General features: G+C 47.8%; 1 protein-coding gene across 1 annotated transcript in view; it reads left to right on the top strand.

Annotated features, from left to right (window-relative positions):
- Positions 1-19,498, top strand: part of SYCP3 (synaptonemal complex protein 3) — a 1,370,872-nt gene that overhangs the window by 1,103,798 nt on the left and 247,576 nt on the right. The window contains exon 8 of the mRNA XM_086919156.1: positions 9,038-9,137. Coding sequence (XP_086775282.1) covers positions 9,038-9,137 — 100 coding nt within the window. The remainder of the gene's footprint in view (positions 1-9,037; positions 9,138-19,498) is intronic.

Genomic DNA, 19,498 nt, shown 5'->3' with positions numbered 1-19,498 from the left:
CCCAGGGTTTCAGTTGCAGGGATTCCTTCCCCAGAGGTTCTTCACTGAAATGCTTCTTGGACCTCCGACCACGGGTTCAAGTGGGAAAAGGTGTTTCCCCACTTTTAATCATATAGAGACAGATACAAATACAGTCATCTGTCTTCTTGCTGGTTCTCGTGGCGAACACATCTCCTTCTGCCTGTTAGACCTTCAGTGCATCCTCAATCTCAGTTAAAGACTCTCCCTCTTGTTCATGAGAGGTTACGAAAGGGCTGTCTTCCTTATCTCTCAGAGAAGGTGTTTAGGTCCAGGGATTCGGGACAAATAGGGAGTCAGTCCTTTCATCATGCAGAGGGGAATTCTTTCAGTATACATATGTCCGCCTTCCTTTCTTCAAAACTAAGCAGCTCTCTCTCTACCTTGGGAGTGGTTACTCACTTTCTATAAGGTGAACTCAACTACGGTTGGCATAAAGATGAATTTCTGTTTGGGCATTGATAGAAGTAAATAACTTAACTCGATAAAAACGAAAGATCATTTATAAACCTACAAAATGTAATGAGAAATAACATTAAATAAGTTATTGGAAACAGGTGTATTCCATGTTTTTCTCCCTCGCAAAACGTGCATTGAAAAGTGACAGATTTTGCAAGAATAAAAAAGAAAATTGCATTGCATTTAAAATGACCCCTCAAGTCTCAGCTGTATTTGAAACTTTTATTTAGCAGTGCTGCCAACAGGCGCTCCCCCTCCTTGCCTACCAGTGGTTTGAGGCAGTTGCAATAGTCTCACAACATTTACTCCATGCCATTGTTAGTCTGGACTATGTTTTTTTAAGTTTGATTTATTGAAGAAAATAAAGAGGGGGGAGGAAGGGGAAGGAGGGGGATAAGAGTTACAATAAGTAGATGGATAAAATAAGCAAATAAGTAGATGGATAAAATAAGCAATCTGGACTATTTTTAAAGTGAAATCTGTCCAAAAGGGATAAAACCAAAAGACCAAAGGCAGCAGACCAGGTCAAGCACAACGGATCATTAAGTTCTTAGGTTAAGGTGGTGCAATCTCTTCCAACATCCGCTGCCGTAGGATGTACAAATTATCGAAATGCTAAGAAACAGAATGGAAGGTGCACTCAAATAAAGTCAATAGAAAAAGTAATTTTAAATATCTTCTTCTTTATTCAACAAAGTGTTCATGAAGCAAAGGCACAGCCAACGCGTTTCGTTCCTCTTTTTTTTTGCCTTTTAGGAACTTCGTCAGGTCGAGTTAATTTTCAGGAAGGGCTGGACTCAAAAGCCAAGTAGGATTACACCGGAAGTGGTTGCCAGTTCGGTGGACCAGAAATAGATGCCTTAAATCGAGAGAAGTGCACCCTACTGGGGATGACCTCGAGTAGTTCCAGTTGGTGTAGTGCAATCCAATGTGTTACAGAAGCTAGTGGCAGCCCCAAGAAAAAGTAACATTCAATTTAGTAGGGTCGTGGCGTCTTCCACAGAGATTCTCATATTGGTGCGTTGGCGCATATAATTAATCCCACATTATAGTCTTCCAAAGTGTAGAAGTCGTTCGCGTTGCCCAACCGCCAAAGGTCCAGTTATGACCCGTGTCAAGAGCCGAAAGAACGGAGCCGCACCTGTGATAGGGTTCATGCTCCTGAAACCTCAACAAAAGCGGCGCCGCTTTCGTTGAGTGTCCCGTCGACGAAGAGTGCCCCGTTGACGAAGAGTGCCCCGTCGACGAAGAGTGCCCCGTCGACGAAGAGTGCCCCGTCGACGAAGAGTGTCCCGTCGACGAAGAGTATCCCGTCGACGAAGAGTGTCCCGTCGACGAAGAGTGTCCCGTCGACGAAACAGGAACCGTCGACGACAAAACCATCGGAAGGGAATCCTCCGTCGACGCCGCAATTATCATCATGCACGGCAATACAGGTTTGGTCTCCGTCGACAGTGTTTCTAACACCACAACAAGCATCGGGGCAAATGCGTGAAACAGCAATGCAGTTTTCACACCTTCGTATTTCACCTCAAAAGGTGTCTTCTGAAGTGCCTGACCAACTTTTGGACACAGAAAGTGAGGATGAGATGGTCCAGAATACATTTGGACAAGCAACTAGCCCATCGGAGTTGCATATCAAACTTCAAGAAGAAGAATATGATGCTTCTCAATCTCCTGTTCATGTATCGACACCAGTGAAAGATAACCCTGTTGCTCAAGTGCCTATGGCTTTGCTATCCCACTTACAATATATGTTGGACGATTACTATAGGAGGTTCCCACCATCAAAGTCAGCAGGTTCTGGTGAGGTAATTGAAATTTTTATGGTCAAGTATGTCCCCTAACGTGTACCCCAACGTCTCCATGTACGTGCTTAAAGTACATGTAACTTCCCTCCATGGCCGAATATGAAGACGCAAATGCATTTGCGTCCAACGTTAACATGTCCTCTGCCAGATCCACCATGAATGGATCGATAATTCAGTCTCTAAACATGCCATGCCAACGTCTTTACATGGTGCACTTTTACGTTTTTCCTGGTTCTGCCGAGCTAGTCCCGGATTTCTGCCTTCAAACCACTTCTGTCTCTGCCTCTGAAAGCTGCAGCATGGAGATGCATCCCTGACCTCTGCCTTACTTCCTGCCAAGCGAAGCGGTGCCTGGCTCAGCCTGGCCTGCCTGCCAAAACAGTATTTTGCCTTCAAGTTATCAGTTCAGCCTCCTCGAAAACACATTCCAGTCTAGTGATATAGGTAAAACATATTCCCGGCTGCAGAGCAAAGGGCCAAGCCTTTCTGTCTCCTTCATGTAATTCATTGCTCCCGTTACCATGGTAGGCCCATGGCCCCGCGCATTACACTTAGACACATATGCATTCAGTATAGAATAGCCTCTGCCCGAGAGACCTTTTACTTCAGATTAAACATCCTCCAAACACAAGATATCAGATATGTTATAGGAACAGGTCGATCTGACATGCCAGACTTCTGTCTCCTCTACTAGTGCTAAAGTCAAGCCCCAGCTTTCCCTAGTTCCACGTCAATCACACGTCATACTAATTGCGCGCGCACCCATGTCAAAGGTTTCTGCTGACTCTGCAGACTCCTCTACGCACCCACCCACTTATGACACCTTCTGTGACGTTTCCAGCACACGCCTCCGTGCACACCCTTGTACACGCCTTTTTGCTACGCACATGTGTTCTTATCTTATTCTTTTCTCTTGTCACGCCTACTGTATCCATCACCATTGTACAGTTTTACTATATATATTGTGTACTGTTAATAAATCGTTGACATCTTTTGCCATCATTGCATATTCCCTCCCGAACCCTTGTATTGATGGATCTGATTTCCATGGCTCGAGCCATTACGAATAAAGCCCGTATGACTCAGATACCACGGACTCTGCCTCTCATTTGATTGAGCTATTCTTTTACCTGTCATTAATTATACGGAAAAACTGCATGGTAATTTTATTTACCACACTGGGCCGACAACTCCAACTTCTGAAGCACCTCCACTCGTGCTTCCACCGGTGTGTCCGTCTTCACAATCACAACCTACTCAAGAAGGAGCTCCGCAGTCTTCGGAGGATGAAGACCAAAGGGAAGAAGGAGAAGTGGACGATTTGTCGGAGTGGGATGACTATCAAGTACAATCTCCTTCAACATCTCCTCAGACTACGTCGGCCTCCCCTTCAGTGGATGTGGCTAGTTTTCCCTTACTAATGGAGCGTGCAACCAAACGCTTTCATATACAGATGGAACAGACGGAGCAAGATTGTTTCTTGTACGATTTCAAGGATCAGCCCAGACGACAGATAAAAACCATACCCATCATTGATTTCATCTGGAAAGAAGGGATTAAGGTAATGTCAACTCCGGCCTCCATTCCTCCGGTCTTGCCACGCATAGATAAAAAGTATAAAGCTCCTGAAAAATCGCCTGCATGTCTGATCGGACATCCAAAACTTGACTCAGTAATTGTCCAGGCTGCCCAGAAGAGGGCCAGAAATCCATCCTCTGCAGTTACAGCACCGCCGTACAGGGATGGCAGACGCCTAGACTCAATCGGAAAGCGTGTTTCCACCATGGCTGCTACAACTGTTCGTGCTGCCAATGCATTGGCCATTTTGGGGCGGTACGACCGCCAAATGTGGTCTGACATCGCACCTTTTATCGATCTCCTCCCTGAGCAATCCGAAGCTGAAGCACTTCAAATTCTTCAAGAGGGCCAAAGAATCTCTGAAGAGATTATCGATTCAGCTATAGATGTCGCATCTACAGGATTTCGACAGTTAGCAGGAGCTGCTGTCCTGCGCAGACAGGGGTGGTTACTTTCAACTTCTTTTAGGCAAGAAGTCCAAAACAGAGTTTTAGACATGCCATTCGATGGCGAATATTTATTTGGTCCCAAAGTAGAGGAAGCATTACAAACAATTAAAAAGGATACTGAAACAGCAAAATCCTTGGGCACCCTTTCAAGGAGCAAGAGGACGAGGGACGTCCTCCAATAGAGGTGGATACCAACAACAATCCACATACAGACAAGGTAACCAGTGCTATCAGACACAGCGCTACCAGTCTTATGGGCAGAAAAGATCAACCTACACCCAGAACAGGGATAAAACAAACTACCGCAGCAAAGACAAGCGCCAATGAGTATTTTTCCCTGCCACCACCAATTCTCCACCTTCACAAAAAACTTGGCGGAAGAATATCAAAATTTTACTCCAACTGGCAGTCAATAACAACAGACAAATGGGTCCTGGATATTGTGGCCAGGGGCCATACCCTAGAATTTGAAAAATTCCCTCCAAACGTTCCGCCAAAAGGACCGCCCCCAGCTCACCTGAAGGAGCTGTTTGCCCAAATCAAGGTGATGATACAAAAAGGAGCGATCAAGAGCGTTCCACAGAAAATGAGAGGAATGGGGTTTTACTCCAGGTTCTTCCTGGTAAAGAAGAAGAACGGGGAGTGGCGCCCGATCCTCGATCTTCGCGCTCTGAACAAATATCTAAAGAAATTGACATTCCGGATGCTGTCGCTTCAGGAAATATTACATCTTCTAGCAGCAGGAGATTGCATGGTCACCTTGGATCTCCAGGATGCATATTTCCACATCCCCATTCTACCTCGCCACAGGAAATTCCTTCGCTTCGGGGTGGCTGGCAGGGACTACCAATTCAAGGTCCTTCCCTTTGGTTTACGGTCAGCTCCAAGAGTATTTACGAAAGTTTTAGCTCCAGGGGCTGCGCACCTCCATACCTAGACGACTGCCTTATAAAGGCCAGTTCTCACGAAACCGTTCATCAACACCTACAACAGTGTCTGCACCTATTTCAGTCTCTAGGCCTGACAATCAACTTCAGCAAATCCCAAATGCAATTGTCTCAAAGAAGGGCCTTCTTAGGAGCGACTCTAGACACTCAAAAACTCAGAGCTTTCGTTTCAAAAGAAAGACAGATGAAAATAAGTCGGTTAGCACAAGATCTGATCCAAAGAAAGTCAGCTTCAGTCCAACTGTACAAGTCTTTTCTAGGGATGACATCGGCTTGTATTCCATTACTTCCGAATTGCAGGCTCCGAATGAGGCCACTTCAGGAGGAACTGACCTTACAGTGGCAACAGGTTTCGGGCACTTTCGAGGACCTCATTCAAATCACGCCACTCATGAAGAAATCTCTTCTCTGGTGGACACAGATGAGTCATCTGAGGCAGGGGTGCGCGTTCCTTCAAGAAGCACCGAGTCTAACCATCACTACAGATGCGTCCCTCGAGGGCTGGGGGGCTCATCTACAGGGCCTCACGATCAGCGGCAAATGGACTGCGCAGCAAAAATGGTGGTACATCAACCGTTTAGAACTGAGAGCCATTTTTCTTGCACTCAAGGCGTTTTGTGCCATCATTCAGGATGCCAATGTGTTGATACGAACAGACAACACAACAAGCATGCACTACGTCAACAAGCAGGGAGGAACACAATCTCTTCTCCTGTCTCAAGAGGCGCAGGATTTATGGACATGGGCTCTTCACCACAATGTAAATCTGCAAGCAGTGCATGTTCCGGGGACAGAAAACGTCCTCGCGGACGCGCTCAGCAGAACTACGGTCACCACCCACGAATGGGAGCTTCACCAGGAGAGAGTGGAACACATATTTCATCAGTGGGGTTGGCCAGACCTAGATCTATTTGCGACAAGGACCAACAGCAAGCTGGCATCCCCACAAGAACTCTCTGGGGAATGCGTTCTCCATCAATTGGTCTCTGGCGTTTGCGTACGCTTTCCCACCGATTCCACTAGTCCCCAGGGTTCTGCGGAAGATGAAGAAGGAACCTTGCCGACTCATCCTGATTGCGCCCAGATAGCCGCGCCAATATTGGTTTACAGAGCTCCTCCTACTGTCGGAGTGCAAGCCAATTCAATTACATCCAATCCGAACTTGCTCAGCATTCAGGAAGGACAAGTCTTCCATCCGGACCAAGCATCTCTGAGATTAGCAGCCTGGCTCCTGAACACCGTGAGTTCGAACACCTAAACATCGTGGAGGACTGTAAAGAGGTGTTGGCCAAGGCTAGAGCGCCTGCTACCATCAAGACGTATAGTATGAAATGGAAGCGCTTCTGCATCTGGTGCCGTTCAACAGGGGTTCACCCTTTTTCAGCAAAACCTGAGGAAATTCTTCCTTTTTTCCTACAGTTAGCACAAACAGGTCTGTCTCATGCTACCTTAAAGGTGTTTCTGGCTGCAATATCCAGATATCGACAGGATGGGACCAATTCTCTCTACTCAGCAAGGATTATCCAACAATTCTTCAGAGGCCTCTTTAGAATGTTCCCTCCTGTACGCCGTCCGCCTCCTTCGTGGCATCTAAATGTGGTCCTAGCTCAACTCATGCGTCACCCATTCGAGCCCATCCACAAGGCCGACTTGAAGTACCTTTCGTGGAAAGTATCACTGCTCTTGGCTTTAACATCCTCCAGGAGGGTTAGTGATATCCAAGCTTTCACTGTGCACCATCCTTTCCTGCAATTCACAAGTGACTCTGTGATACTTCGCACAAATCCAAAATACATTCCGAAAGTACCTTCGGATTTCCATCTCAACAAACCTATTGTTCTTAAGACGTTCTTTCCAGACCTGCAAACACCTGCGGAAAGAGCGTTACACTCGCTTGACATTAAAAGATGTCTTAAATTCTACCTACAAAGAACATCTACTCTACGCACTTCTGACCAGTTGTTCATTACCTACGGTGCGGTTCGTAAGGGGCAGGCAGTTTCAAAACAGACTATTTCAAGATGGATCTCTGCTGCAATTGCCTTTTGCCATGCACAGGCTGGGAGACCTTTACTGTCAGCGCCCAGAGCGCACTCTAAAAGAGCGGTCTCTTCATCTACGGCCTTATTCGCTGGAGTCCCTCTTCAGCAGATCTGCAAAGCGGCTACCTGGGCTAGTCGCCATACCTTTACCAGACATTACTGTCTAGAATCGCTCAGCGAGGCTGATACTTCTGTGGGTCGAGCTGTTCTACGGAATCTGTTTCACTAAGGTGAGCCTCTGTTTCCCACCTTCTTGTTTCTGCTGTCAGACGCTTCTTATGTTTCTGTTCACACATATTTCCATGATTGCATTATGTTATGCTTTATACGATATGTGTATTTTCACAGTGCATTGTTATATGCGTTACTTGCTGACAAGCTTGGCTTCATTAGCGTCTGCCCAGCAAGGATATGTACTGCTAGCTACTCTGATTCAGGCATGTGAATCTGTGAAAGACACCCCTAACACTGGAGAAGAACAATAGTTACTTACCTGTAATCTGTGGTTCTCCAGTATTGGTGTCTTTCATAGATTCACATGCAACCCGCCAACCTCCCCATAGAGGCTTTTTAGGCTATAAGGGTTTTTACCTACACTCCTGCGAGAAAATCTGAGAGCCTGGGCCTCTGGGGAGAAGGTTCTGGTGGGTGCTGGCGCCTGATTGGCTGGACTTTGGACTATACATAATGACTAGGATAGTCACGAATGTGGAAGTTTTTTCTATGGTAGCTTGGGCTACTTTACTTCCTGGTTGGGGATTAGTGTTATTTGCAATGTAATTATGGCATATTACTGCTTTTTTATGTACTGTGGGACTCCCACTCCGACGACGGGGAATGATTCAGGCATGTGAATCTATGAAAGACACCAATACTGGAGAACCACAGATTACAGGTAAGTAACTATTGTTCTTACTTTTTCTATTGACTTTATTTGAGTGCACCTTCCATTCTGTTTCGATGTCCAAAAGGGGCAGGTTTTGCATAGAATCATAGGTGTGGGAATCTCACAGGCCAGTACAGGGCCCCCAAAGCTCTTTCAATGATGGAACTTGGTGGCTGCAGTGCTGGTTGTGTGCTGTTCCTTGCACTAGCATCTAATCACAAAGAGTAGCAGATGAATTCCTGCCTCTTCAATTTTGATGAGGCAGAAATTATTTGATTAATTGCAACAATAGTCTTTGTACTCTGGTGGATTGACACAGCCAGAAAAGTGTAAAGAATTGGCCAGGTCGAATTGTAGACGCTTGCAAATACATGTCTGTGATACGTCCTGCCCAAAAATGCATTTTGCCTTTCACCTATAAAAGCATTCTATAGCGTCAAAATACTCAGACGATAATCGCAAAAGGCAAGCCAGAAATTTCTGAGGGCAGTGTAGGTTACTAGGTATTCAATGAGAATCTCAGGCGGGTGTGGGTGAGACTGACTGCCAGTCGCAATTTATGGACCAAATTCCAAAGAAAAACTTTAATCTTTTAGATAATATTTAGCAATACAAAATGTATCTAGAAAATTGCACAGTCTTTTTAGTCAGTTTTAGCATATGCATTTATGTTTTACCATATGCAATTAAATATATTTACTCAAAAAATATTTTTTTTTAGCTGTTCATCCACTTAAATTATTTAGACAAAGTAAGTTAAAAGCTTTGATTATTTTCTTTCTATGCATTTACTGCATTATCATATATATCATTTACCTTTCAACATTGGCCTTGTAATACTTTACAGGCAGAAATTGAACACTGAATATTCCCAACAATTCCTGACTTTATTTCAGCAGTGGGAAATGGATGTACAAAAGGCGGAGGAGCAGGAAGAAAAAATAACTGTAGGTATACATATGCACCAAGCTTCTGCTGTGTTTTATCTCTAAAGTGTATTGCACTAAATTTTGTTTTGCTGTCTGAAAAAAGAATACCCGTAATTTTAAGGGATGTAGGCTTTAATGAGCACCAGCCCCTCAGGCCTAAATCAATAATGCCCTCTCTCCGAAAATGAATGGCATTTTAAGTCAAGAAACTCGGGGACCTCTGTCATGTGCTCACTATGCCACCCTAGTTTGGACTAACTTAACCGTAACACTTATCCTGCCATCACTTTTAAAAGGTGGAAATGAAATGGGAATCAGAGGGAGTGAGTGAATGTGGAAGTATGTGTATAATTGTGTGGGCAGACAGCTAGAATCGTGAGATGATTTCACCATGTTGCGAAAGTGTTGATACTGAGGACCTATTTGCTCGATTTATTGTTATGGCCACGAGGAGTTATCGTATGCCAAGACATACTCCTTACTTGTGAGTTTACAACATCGTTTTTGGTATTGTCCTTTTGGAATAGTACTTTTGGTATTATTCGTATTATATGAAGACGACCTCTCCCGATTCATCGCCAGCTTCAACAACTATATCACCCTCTTTGACCCTGGTCCTACTCAAACCAACCACCACTTCACCGACCAGACCAGAAGTAAGTTGGTACACCGAAAAGCTGCAATTCAAATGTCATTGCAAACAGCTGGAGGGCAGATGCAGACTCACCTACGAGCACGACAGACAAACCTAAAAGTTAGTCCTTTGGGGCTGCCACCAGCAACTTAAATCTAATAAGCGCTCTGCCTTGACTGACTGAATTGACAATAGTACCAACAATTCAAAAGAAATCATCTCCACAGTGAAGGATTCAGCTCCCCTGTCTCCTGCTCCACAACCATCATCCCTTCCCAGAAACTCTGCTCATAGCTCACTGCTTCAGCAACAAGATCAGCATCATGTACAACAACACTCAAACCTGACCCTTCCTCCCTTGCAGTCCTCCAACAACATACCCAGGAGTACACACCAGAAACTACCCTGACCATCTGGCCAACCCTCAACCCCCTGCAAAATATAGCCACCAAGCGCTCTGTGCACTTGGGAGCACTCTCAGACTCTTAACACAATTTACCCTCACCAAAAGACTCAAGCCCATCTGCACCACCCTCAGGCTGATTCTCAATGACTCTCTGACCACTACCACCTTCCTGGGCACCTGGAAACACACCACCAGCCTACCACTACTGAAAAAATCTTGAGCATATCTGGAGACCCCGGCGAACTATGGACCCATCTCCCTGCTACCCTACGTGGCGAAAGTCCTGGGAAAAACATCAACAAATGACTAGTTGACTGCTGCAACGGCAACCACCTCCTTAACCCATCTGAATCCAGATTCAGACCTAATCACAGCACTGAGACTGTGATCTTCACCACTAATGATGACACCTGCCTCATCATTTTACTGTATCTAGACCTTCCTGACTATCTGATCGATAGGCTGCAGATGGTTCTGTAGTATGGCCTAGGGATTACTTTACGTGCATGTTATGTTAGCATGGCTTATTAGAAGTTTAAACTGCATTTTACCTTTTGCTGCTTTTGCACACGACACTGCATAACTGTTTTTGTAAGTTAGCCTTCACGAAGGTCTACACATGAGAAAAGTTTTTTTTCAACATCTCTAGACTTACACCGTGCCACTAGTCTGCACAGTGAGTGCTAAAGCCGTCAAGGGGATCAAAACATGTTAATTGTTTTTCGACATGTTCGGGTAACGTTTTCTAGACACAGCATTTTGACAGCTGTGAGCCAAGTAAGATTATGGCGTCCTTATTATCACACACTAGCCATGATTTCAGACACTTGGAAGATTTCCGTTTCCAGGGATGCAGAGAGCCTATGCTGATCCAGATCTAATTTACTCTTACTGAGCGGAAAGGTAATGTGGTCCCCCAAAACTAGCCTAAGAGACCTTATATAGTTTTTGATACATAGTTCCTATATAGGGAGGGTGTTAAAACTAGGCGCTATAGGACCTGTTTTCACCATCATTGTAATATGATTTCTCCTTTTGTATTTTATGGAATTGTAACCATGCTTACTATATTACTTTTAATCATATGTCTGCTTATGTTGGCTTGAACACTGCACATGAGATCACGTCGTTAAAATAAATATTTTAACCTTACTGTGTCTCTTCTTTACTTCTGTTGTGGACTAGTATGAGAGTATAACAAAGAGTGTTCTCACTTCCCACCATTCCTGAGATGGTCCTAAGTCGCATGTTCTAGGTTGTCTAATCATTGGTTACTTTGCTATAGGACGAAGAGCTAATGTGACACTGATGCTAGCTGATTGTGGTTTTTCTAGGTACGGAGGTGAGTTTCTGGTACACCACAATTCAGTGACGTCCTAGGTCTCTGTGCACAGTTCTGTGTATGAGCAGGATCCTTGCAACAGTTCAGAATGCAGCCGCTCAAAGAATATTCTGCCTGCCTCTGAATATCATGTATCTCGGCTTCTTAGTGACCTGCATTGGCTTCCGATCAGGCAGAGGATCACTTTCAAGATGCTACTCTTCATCCATAAAGCTTTTCATGGGCCGGCCCAAGATGACTTAGGTGCAATAATCGGGTTCTATGCTCCCGCCAGAAGTTTGTGCTCAGCAAATCTTTGTCAAGCCAAAATTCTGTGTATCAAAAAAGCAAGGACACAGAGCAAATCCTTTTCCTTCCATGGTCCCTCTAAGGAATAAACTTCCTCTGGAACTTAGATGCATTAAAGCTATGTTTTTATTCCAAACAAAAGTTAAAAACATGGCTTTTCCCCCAAAACTGATTTTGACCCCTATATCCCCTTGCTAGCCTACTTCTGCATTAGCACCAGGGCACTCCTTGGAGTAATAGTTTGCACTCCTGAAATCCTTCCACATTGACGTCATGGACAATGTCTACACCATGGCTCTCATCCTCTGCCCTTGACACTGTCTCACACCCAATCCTCGTCCAATGCCTCCGTGACACTTGAATATGTGAAACTGGCTCTCTACACCTCCTCAGCCTCAAATCTGACCTGTAGGGTCCCATATGGCTCATCTCTCAGCCCCATGCTCTCCAATGTCTACATGACCCCGCTCTCCAGCATCCTCTGAGCCCATGGAATCAGCATCATTTCATACACTGACGACACACAGCTCATCCTCTCTCTCATCTAGGACACCTCCAGCATCCAAAATAATTAATTAAATGAGTGCCAGAAATTGTCCATTGGATAAAGACCTACTAACTAAAGCTCAGCTGTAGCAAGACTGAGGTGGTTCTCTCTCGTAAAAATATCTTGCTCTGGTCCTCAGGCTGGTGGCCCTCAGAAGTAAGACCCAGTGCCCTCCATCGTGACCACTGTGCCTTTTACTAGGCCGGGTCACCCCTCCTGCTCCTGACGCCTTCCTGCTGCCGCTGCTTCCGAGCGACCCGGCCGCCGCTGAGCTGCCCGTCTGTGCCGTTTTCCCGTCGCTGCCTCCCTGCAACCCCGCCCACCACCAGCCCATTCGCCGCCCCGCTCCCGCCACCCAGCTGACCCGCCCTCCCGGCTCCTGATTTATGACGCCCCCAGAGCGGACGCGCGCAGCGGGAGCGCCGACTGAGCGCCGAAGGTGCGCCAAAGGTAAGCCCGTCTGTGCCGGTCCGTGCCTGGACCGCGCCCAGCGCCAGGACCCCTGGTCCCCGCAGACACCAGCCCACCTGCCGGACCTACGACGCCACCGAACTCAACGCACTCAACGCCGGCCGAACCCCGGGTTGCTACCGAGCCACACCGAGACGCACTCACGGACCCTTCTGCTGCCACTCCTGCAGGTTCACCTGCATCCGGACCTGCACTACTCCAGCACCGACCAAGACCAAGACGAGCAACAGCAGCAGCCACCTCAAGTGCATCCTGATCAACACCCGCTCCGTCCACAGACACGCCGTCGAGCTCTGGAACCTGCTCGAAACAACCTCACCAGACGTCGCCTTCCTCACGGAAACCTGGATGAACGCCTCTTCAGCGCCCGACATCGCCATCACCATCCCAGACGGCTACAAGATCATCCGTAGGGACCGCATCAACCAGACCGGAGGAGGCATTGCCATCATCCGCAAGAACACCATCCGCATCACGACCAACACCGACGACACCCTCGCACCCGCCGAGCACCTGCACTTCCAGGTCCACATCAACCCCAAGACCACCCTCAGAGGCACCCTCATCTACAGACCCCCGGGACCACGCACACAATTCAGCGAAGACATCGCCGACTTCATCAGCCCTCACGCCCTCCTCTCCGCTGACTACATCCTCCTCGGGGACCTCAACTTCCACCACCACCCTGCTGGACAACCTCGCAAACCTCGGACACAAGCAGCTAGTGACCACCCCCACCCACTACGCCGGACACACACTTGACCCCGTGTTCTCATCCAGCAAGGACATCACCTTCAGCCACACCACTGGACTCCACTGGACGGACCACAGCTGCGTCCACTTCAGCTTCAGAAGGACCACGATCCACCACCACCAGCAACAGGTTGCACGCAGAAGCTGGAACAAGATCACAGCCGACCAGCTCGCGACTTCCCTGAGCAAGAACCCACCCACCAGCACAACGAACCCCAGCCAAGCGGCCACCAACCTCACGAAGTGGATCAGCGACTGCGCAGACGACCTCGCCCCCCTGAGGACCCCGCCTAGCAGACCCGGCAGCAAGAAATCCCCATGGTTCACCGACGAACTCAAGAGCTCCAAGAAGAACTGCCGAGCCCTCGAGAGAACCTGGCGCAGAGACCCTACACCGGACAACATGACTGCCCTCAAGCTCGCCACCCGAAAACACCACCGACTTATCCACGCCACCAAGAAAACGGCATTCAAGGAACGACTGGACAACGCACACAACAGCAAGGAACTCTTCAACATCGTTAAAGAGCTCTCCAACCCCAACGCCGGAAACATAGACATCACCCCTTCGCAAGACCTCTGCAACTCCCTCGCCTCCTACTTCCACAACAAGATCGCGGACATACACAACAGTTTCAGCACTCAACCGACGCACGCCACGACCGAACCACCGCCCCACACCACCACCCTCCGCGCCTGGACCCCGACCAGCACCGAAGACACCGTCCGCACGATGAACTCCATCCACTCCGGATCTCCGACCGACCCCTGCCCTCACCACGTCTTCAACAAGGCCGACGCTGTCATCGCACCCCACCTGCGGGACATCATCAACACCTCCTTCGACACCGCTACCTTCCCGGAGATGCTGGAAGCACGCCGAACACAGCGCTCTACTAAAGAAGCCATCAGCCGACCCCACCGACCTCAAGAACTACCGCCCCATCTCGCTGCTCCCGTTCCCTGCAAAAGTCATCGAGAAGACCGTCAACAAGCAGCTGGTCGCCTTCCTCGAGACGAACGGATCCCTCGACCTCTCGCAGTCTGGCTTCCAGGCCAACCACAGCACCGAGACCGCCCTGATCGCAGCCACCGATGACATCCGAGCCCTGCTTGACAACGGAGAAACAGCAGCCCTCATCCTCCTAGACCTCTCCGCGGCCTTCGACACTGTCTGCCACCGTACACTAGAGCAGCGACTCAGCAACGTCGGAATCCAGGAGAAGGCACAGGAGTGGATCATCTCCTTCCTCGCCAGAAGGACACAGAGAGTCCGCCTCCCACCGTTCAGATCTGAAGCCACCGAAGTCATCTGCGGTGTTCCTCAAGGCTCCTCGCTCAGTCCAACCCTCTTCAACGTCTACATGAGCCCCCTTGCAAACATCGCACGCCAGCACAACCTCAACATCATCTCCTACGCCGACGACACCCAGCTGATCCTCTCCCTTACCAACGACCCCGCCACCGCCAGAGCCAACCTTCACGAAGGGATGAAAGAGGTAGCCGAATGGATGAAGAACAGCCGCCTGAAACTGAACTCGGACAAGACGGAAGTCCTCATCCTGGGATCCTCACCCTCCGCCTGGGACGACTCCTGGTGGCCCCCCGCCCTAGGCAGCGCACCCAAACCAACAGACCACGCACGCAACCTGGGCTTCATCCTGGACTCCTCCCTCTCCATGACCAGACAAGTCAACGCCGTCTCCTCGTCGTGCTTCAACATTCTGCACATGCTACGTAAGATCTTCCCGTGGATCCCCACCGAGACCAGGAAGACGGTCACCCAGGCCCTCGTCACCAGCCGTCTGGACTACGGCAACTCCCTCTACGCCGGAACCACCGCCAAACTCCAGAAGAGACTCCAGCGGATCCAGAACGCCTCAGCACGACTCATCCTGGACATCCCCCGTCGCAGCCACATCTCCGGACACCTGAGAAACCTGCACTGGCTCCCGGTCAACAAGAGAATCACCTTCCGTCTCCTCACCCACGCACACAAAGCCCTACACAACCAAAGCCCAGGATACCTCAACAGCCGCCTCAACTTCTACGCTCCCAAACGCCAGCTTCGATCAACCGGCCACGCCCTCGCCGCCGTCCCCCGCATCCGAAGAGCCACCACAGGGGGACGGTCCTTCTCCTACCTCGCCGCCAAGACATGGAACTCCCTCCCGACCCACCTCCGCCTGACCCAGGACCACCTCACCTTCAGGAAGCAACTCAAGACCTGGCTGTTCGAGCAGTAGCGGACTCCCCTCCCCTAGCGCCTTGAGACCCGCTGGGTGAGTAGTGCGCTATATAAATGCTTTGATTGATTGATTGATTGATCGAGCTAAGCCATTAACATAGAGATGGTGATCGACAACAAAATCTTGATGAGGTCAACCGATTGCCTTCTCCTGCTACCTGTTCAGATGGTTTTCACTCAACACCCCTCAAACCATCACTGTAAGAAATTGGAGTTTTAGTTGAGAGGGTGAGAACCTGAAAAGTCACTTTTTGAACCTGTGCTTAACCCTCTGGTAGCTTAACACAAAACAGTCTGGCTTAAATTAGAGACACTATCTAATGTTTTTATGCAGTACTCAATCAGTAAAAAAGTGAAAACACAACACAAGAAAAATTCCAAACCAATGTCAAAAATTTAGAGCAACTGTACTGAAGCCCTGGTTGTTTACAGGGACCAGGTTCATCCCAGTGGACAGTTAACCTTTTGAATTAGAAACTTTTATGGAGTAAGAGTGGTAGTCAACAAGTTGTCAATGGGGCAAGCTGGATCTGGAGTGCGGCTTGTGATAGTGGGTTGCTTAAGACCAGGGTTTGGTACAGTTGTTGACAAAGCAGAAAAGGTCTAAGTGGGTGAAGTCCAAACTCTATGCCTGGGGAGGCTTCGATGTTCATGGTATGCTGCTTGTTGTCGGTATCAATTCAGCTCTCTAGGCTTAGACCTAGAAACTTTTCTGGAAGTCAGATCTCCTTCAGTTGGGCAAATCAGTAAGTCAAATGTGGATGGCGAATCAGTATCCACGGCGGTCCCAGTCTCCAGACCGTTCGCTAGAGGAAAAGTTGGCAGTTTGGCCAGAAGAGCTACTCTCAAATACCAGCCAATGGTCCAGAACCTGAGAGGCACAATTTGGCTGCAATTCCAGCAGTTCAGCCTCATCCACCTCATCTCCGGCCTCGGAAAGTTTCGGGGTGATCTATCAAGAAAAAGAAGTGTTCCAGTTCCAAAACACGTTGTCTCCATGTAATTTCCATGCAGATGATTAGACATTGCTGCATTTAAAACGGCTAAACAGTAGCACAAGACATTTGTCAGAAAGCTATATCTATAGCCAGCAATCATGCTTTTTTGTGGATTTGTTGTAATCCATTCAGTAGTTTTTGAGAAATTAAAGACAGAAATGTTTAGATAACTGGATGGTTGGGTTCAAGGGCCTCTTGTGGGAATCTCTTGGGTGCACAGCTTCAAACAATACATTGATCTTATAGGCTGACGTTTTTTTTCCTCCAGTTAGTCATTTCGTGCCTGAGGGAGCTTGCACTCTGAGTGGCTGGTAGTAACTAGGGATGGGTTGCAAACTACGCTCGCACAATGGGTTTTGCAACTCCGCTCTCCAGTTGGAACGAGAGGTCAGCAAAATTTGTGTCAACTGCTGGCGGAGTGGAGTTTACCGGTGCACTCACCCTTATCAAACCGTCAGCCTCAGCAACGTGAGCAACACCTCCACACGCTCGCGAATTCTATGAAGATTAAAGTCACCTAGGGTTGAACGCCTTCATATGATGAAAGCCCTTAAGCTACTTTTTTTTAGAGGAGCTGAGAAACTTGCAACGCGTCCTTTATGACACATCATGCCTCGAAGTGTCGGCATTACCATTTAGCAGTTGTTGATAATCTTTACTCCAGGTACGCGTTTTTAATGCTGGAATCTTTAACAGAAACCTGTCTGTTTGTAACATAAAACGCCCACGTCTTTCTTTGCACAGGTTAATTCGTTTTATGTGGCGTGGACTAAATACAGTAAAAATTGCTGCATTCAGAGAGCTAGAAGCCTACAATTATTCATTTGACACTTGAAGGCGGTATGTCGGAAAAAACATTATAATCTAACATGTGACGTTTGCTTAAGCTATCGTAGCTTCATCACCAGAGCAGGCACGAACCTCAGTTACTTGGATAACTTACACTCTTGTGAAGAGTCCACATCCTGCACACAAGGTCTCCCGGGGCCTGGCATTTCCACCACACCTGTAACGAGCACGTGTTTCACACAAGAGACACATAATCACTGATCCTTTGCACAAGTACCTGCGATGGGTATATCATGCTAACAGAGCGGGGCAAATGGCGTGTCATCTACCTTCTACTCTGAAGCAGTTTTGTATCACGGGGCACCCGAACACAATTGTGAGTTCTCCTTATGGCTCAGAGACAGAAGGGTGTTTTATAAAGGTTCACAGAAATGGGTTTAGTTGTAGCCACAGCTAAATGATAAGTGTGAGTTTTAGACACACAAAATATACGTGTGTAAGAAAAGGGTGGTACAAGACAGAGACAGTACCTTCCTTTATGTACAGGTGTCTCTTTGACAGCACTAGTTTAACTTCGTACATAGGAGTGCCACCCCTACAGGTCCTACCCCCACTTCACCTGTAGTCACCCCCTGTATCCATCCTTCCAGCTCCCCTAGTCACAAGTGCCTAGTATTCCCTTTATCGGAGCGACATCTCCAAGATGCACTTGGTTTACTGGAAAATTTACCCCACCACAACAATGTATTTATTTATTTATTTTAAACCATTTTATTAGGTTTTCCACATTCCAGGATCAATACACATTGTTATCAACCATTGTTACAGGCATAATATTAGAGACATATCACGGTTACTGAATCATGGTTACAGGCAGTGGATATAGAAACTGACAATGTGAATGATCCAAATAATGCCTTAAAGGAGTTAGTCCTTTCCGGGGAAGTGGGTTGTCCTCCTATGAATGTATCCGGGAAGAAAAAATGGGGAGAGATAACTAACTACGAACTTGGGTACCAACCAAGGGTAGGTGACAAGTGGTGGAGGTGGACGGGTGGATTCTTGTAATTTGTGGCAATACAGTTGGAGTTGCAGGCCTAGGCAAGGAGTGGCAGGAGAAGGTCCCTTAGGGGGCTGTCATGTGTGTTGTGTTGGACACGTCGGGAGTGAGGACCTGATGAGACCACAGGGGAGGGTGTGCAGCGGGGTGTCCCGAGTGAGACCTGCAGCAGTGAGGATGTCAGGGCATTCTCAGTTGCTTGTCGGAAGCTCTGAAGGAACATGGCCCATTCAGTGGCGATGCACCGCCAACACACTCCCAGTACCTCCTTGTGCGGATCGCTACCTCCTCAGCTGCACCCCACTTACAGACTGTTCCTATCCAGGCTGCCAATGGAGGCCCTGCAGGCACGCTCCAATGCATTGTGATTTCTCGCTTAGAGGAGGGCCATTGTTGCAAACCACGTCTGGAGTTTGTAGTGTTTCCAGTGTCAGATTATGCCTGAGTAGTCCTCCCTAATGTCGGGAAGACCCGCGTCCCCCGTAATGTGATGTGGATAACGTCCCAGTAGTGCGGTAAGGTGGGACATTCCTAGAACATATGCAGAAATGTTGCTTTAAGTGCTTGGCAATGGGGACAGGAAATCTGTGACTCTGGGTAGTAGCGTTGAATTTGTGCCGGTGTCAGGAGTGCACGATGTAGGATAAAGAATTGTATGTTTTTGAACCACAAGTTTCGGGAAACTTTCTTTGGGAACTCTAGGAAACGATTTGAGTCGTTATCGTGTAGTGGCCTCTCAAAATCCTCCTCCAAAATATGTCTCAGTTTGGTGAGTGGTACTGATGCGACTTCCCGGATGGCCTTGGTAATTAAGTGAAGGCCAGGGCCCATGGACACTAGTGT

This window comes from Lissotriton vulgaris, chromosome 1_1, assembly GCF_964263255.1.
Source record: "Lissotriton vulgaris chromosome 1_1, aLisVul1.2, whole genome shotgun sequence".
NCBI lineage: Eukaryota > Metazoa > Chordata > Amphibia > Caudata > Salamandridae > Lissotriton > Lissotriton vulgaris.
The sequence above is the reverse complement of the archived record's forward strand: the minus strand, read 5'-3'. Positions and strand labels throughout refer to the sequence as shown.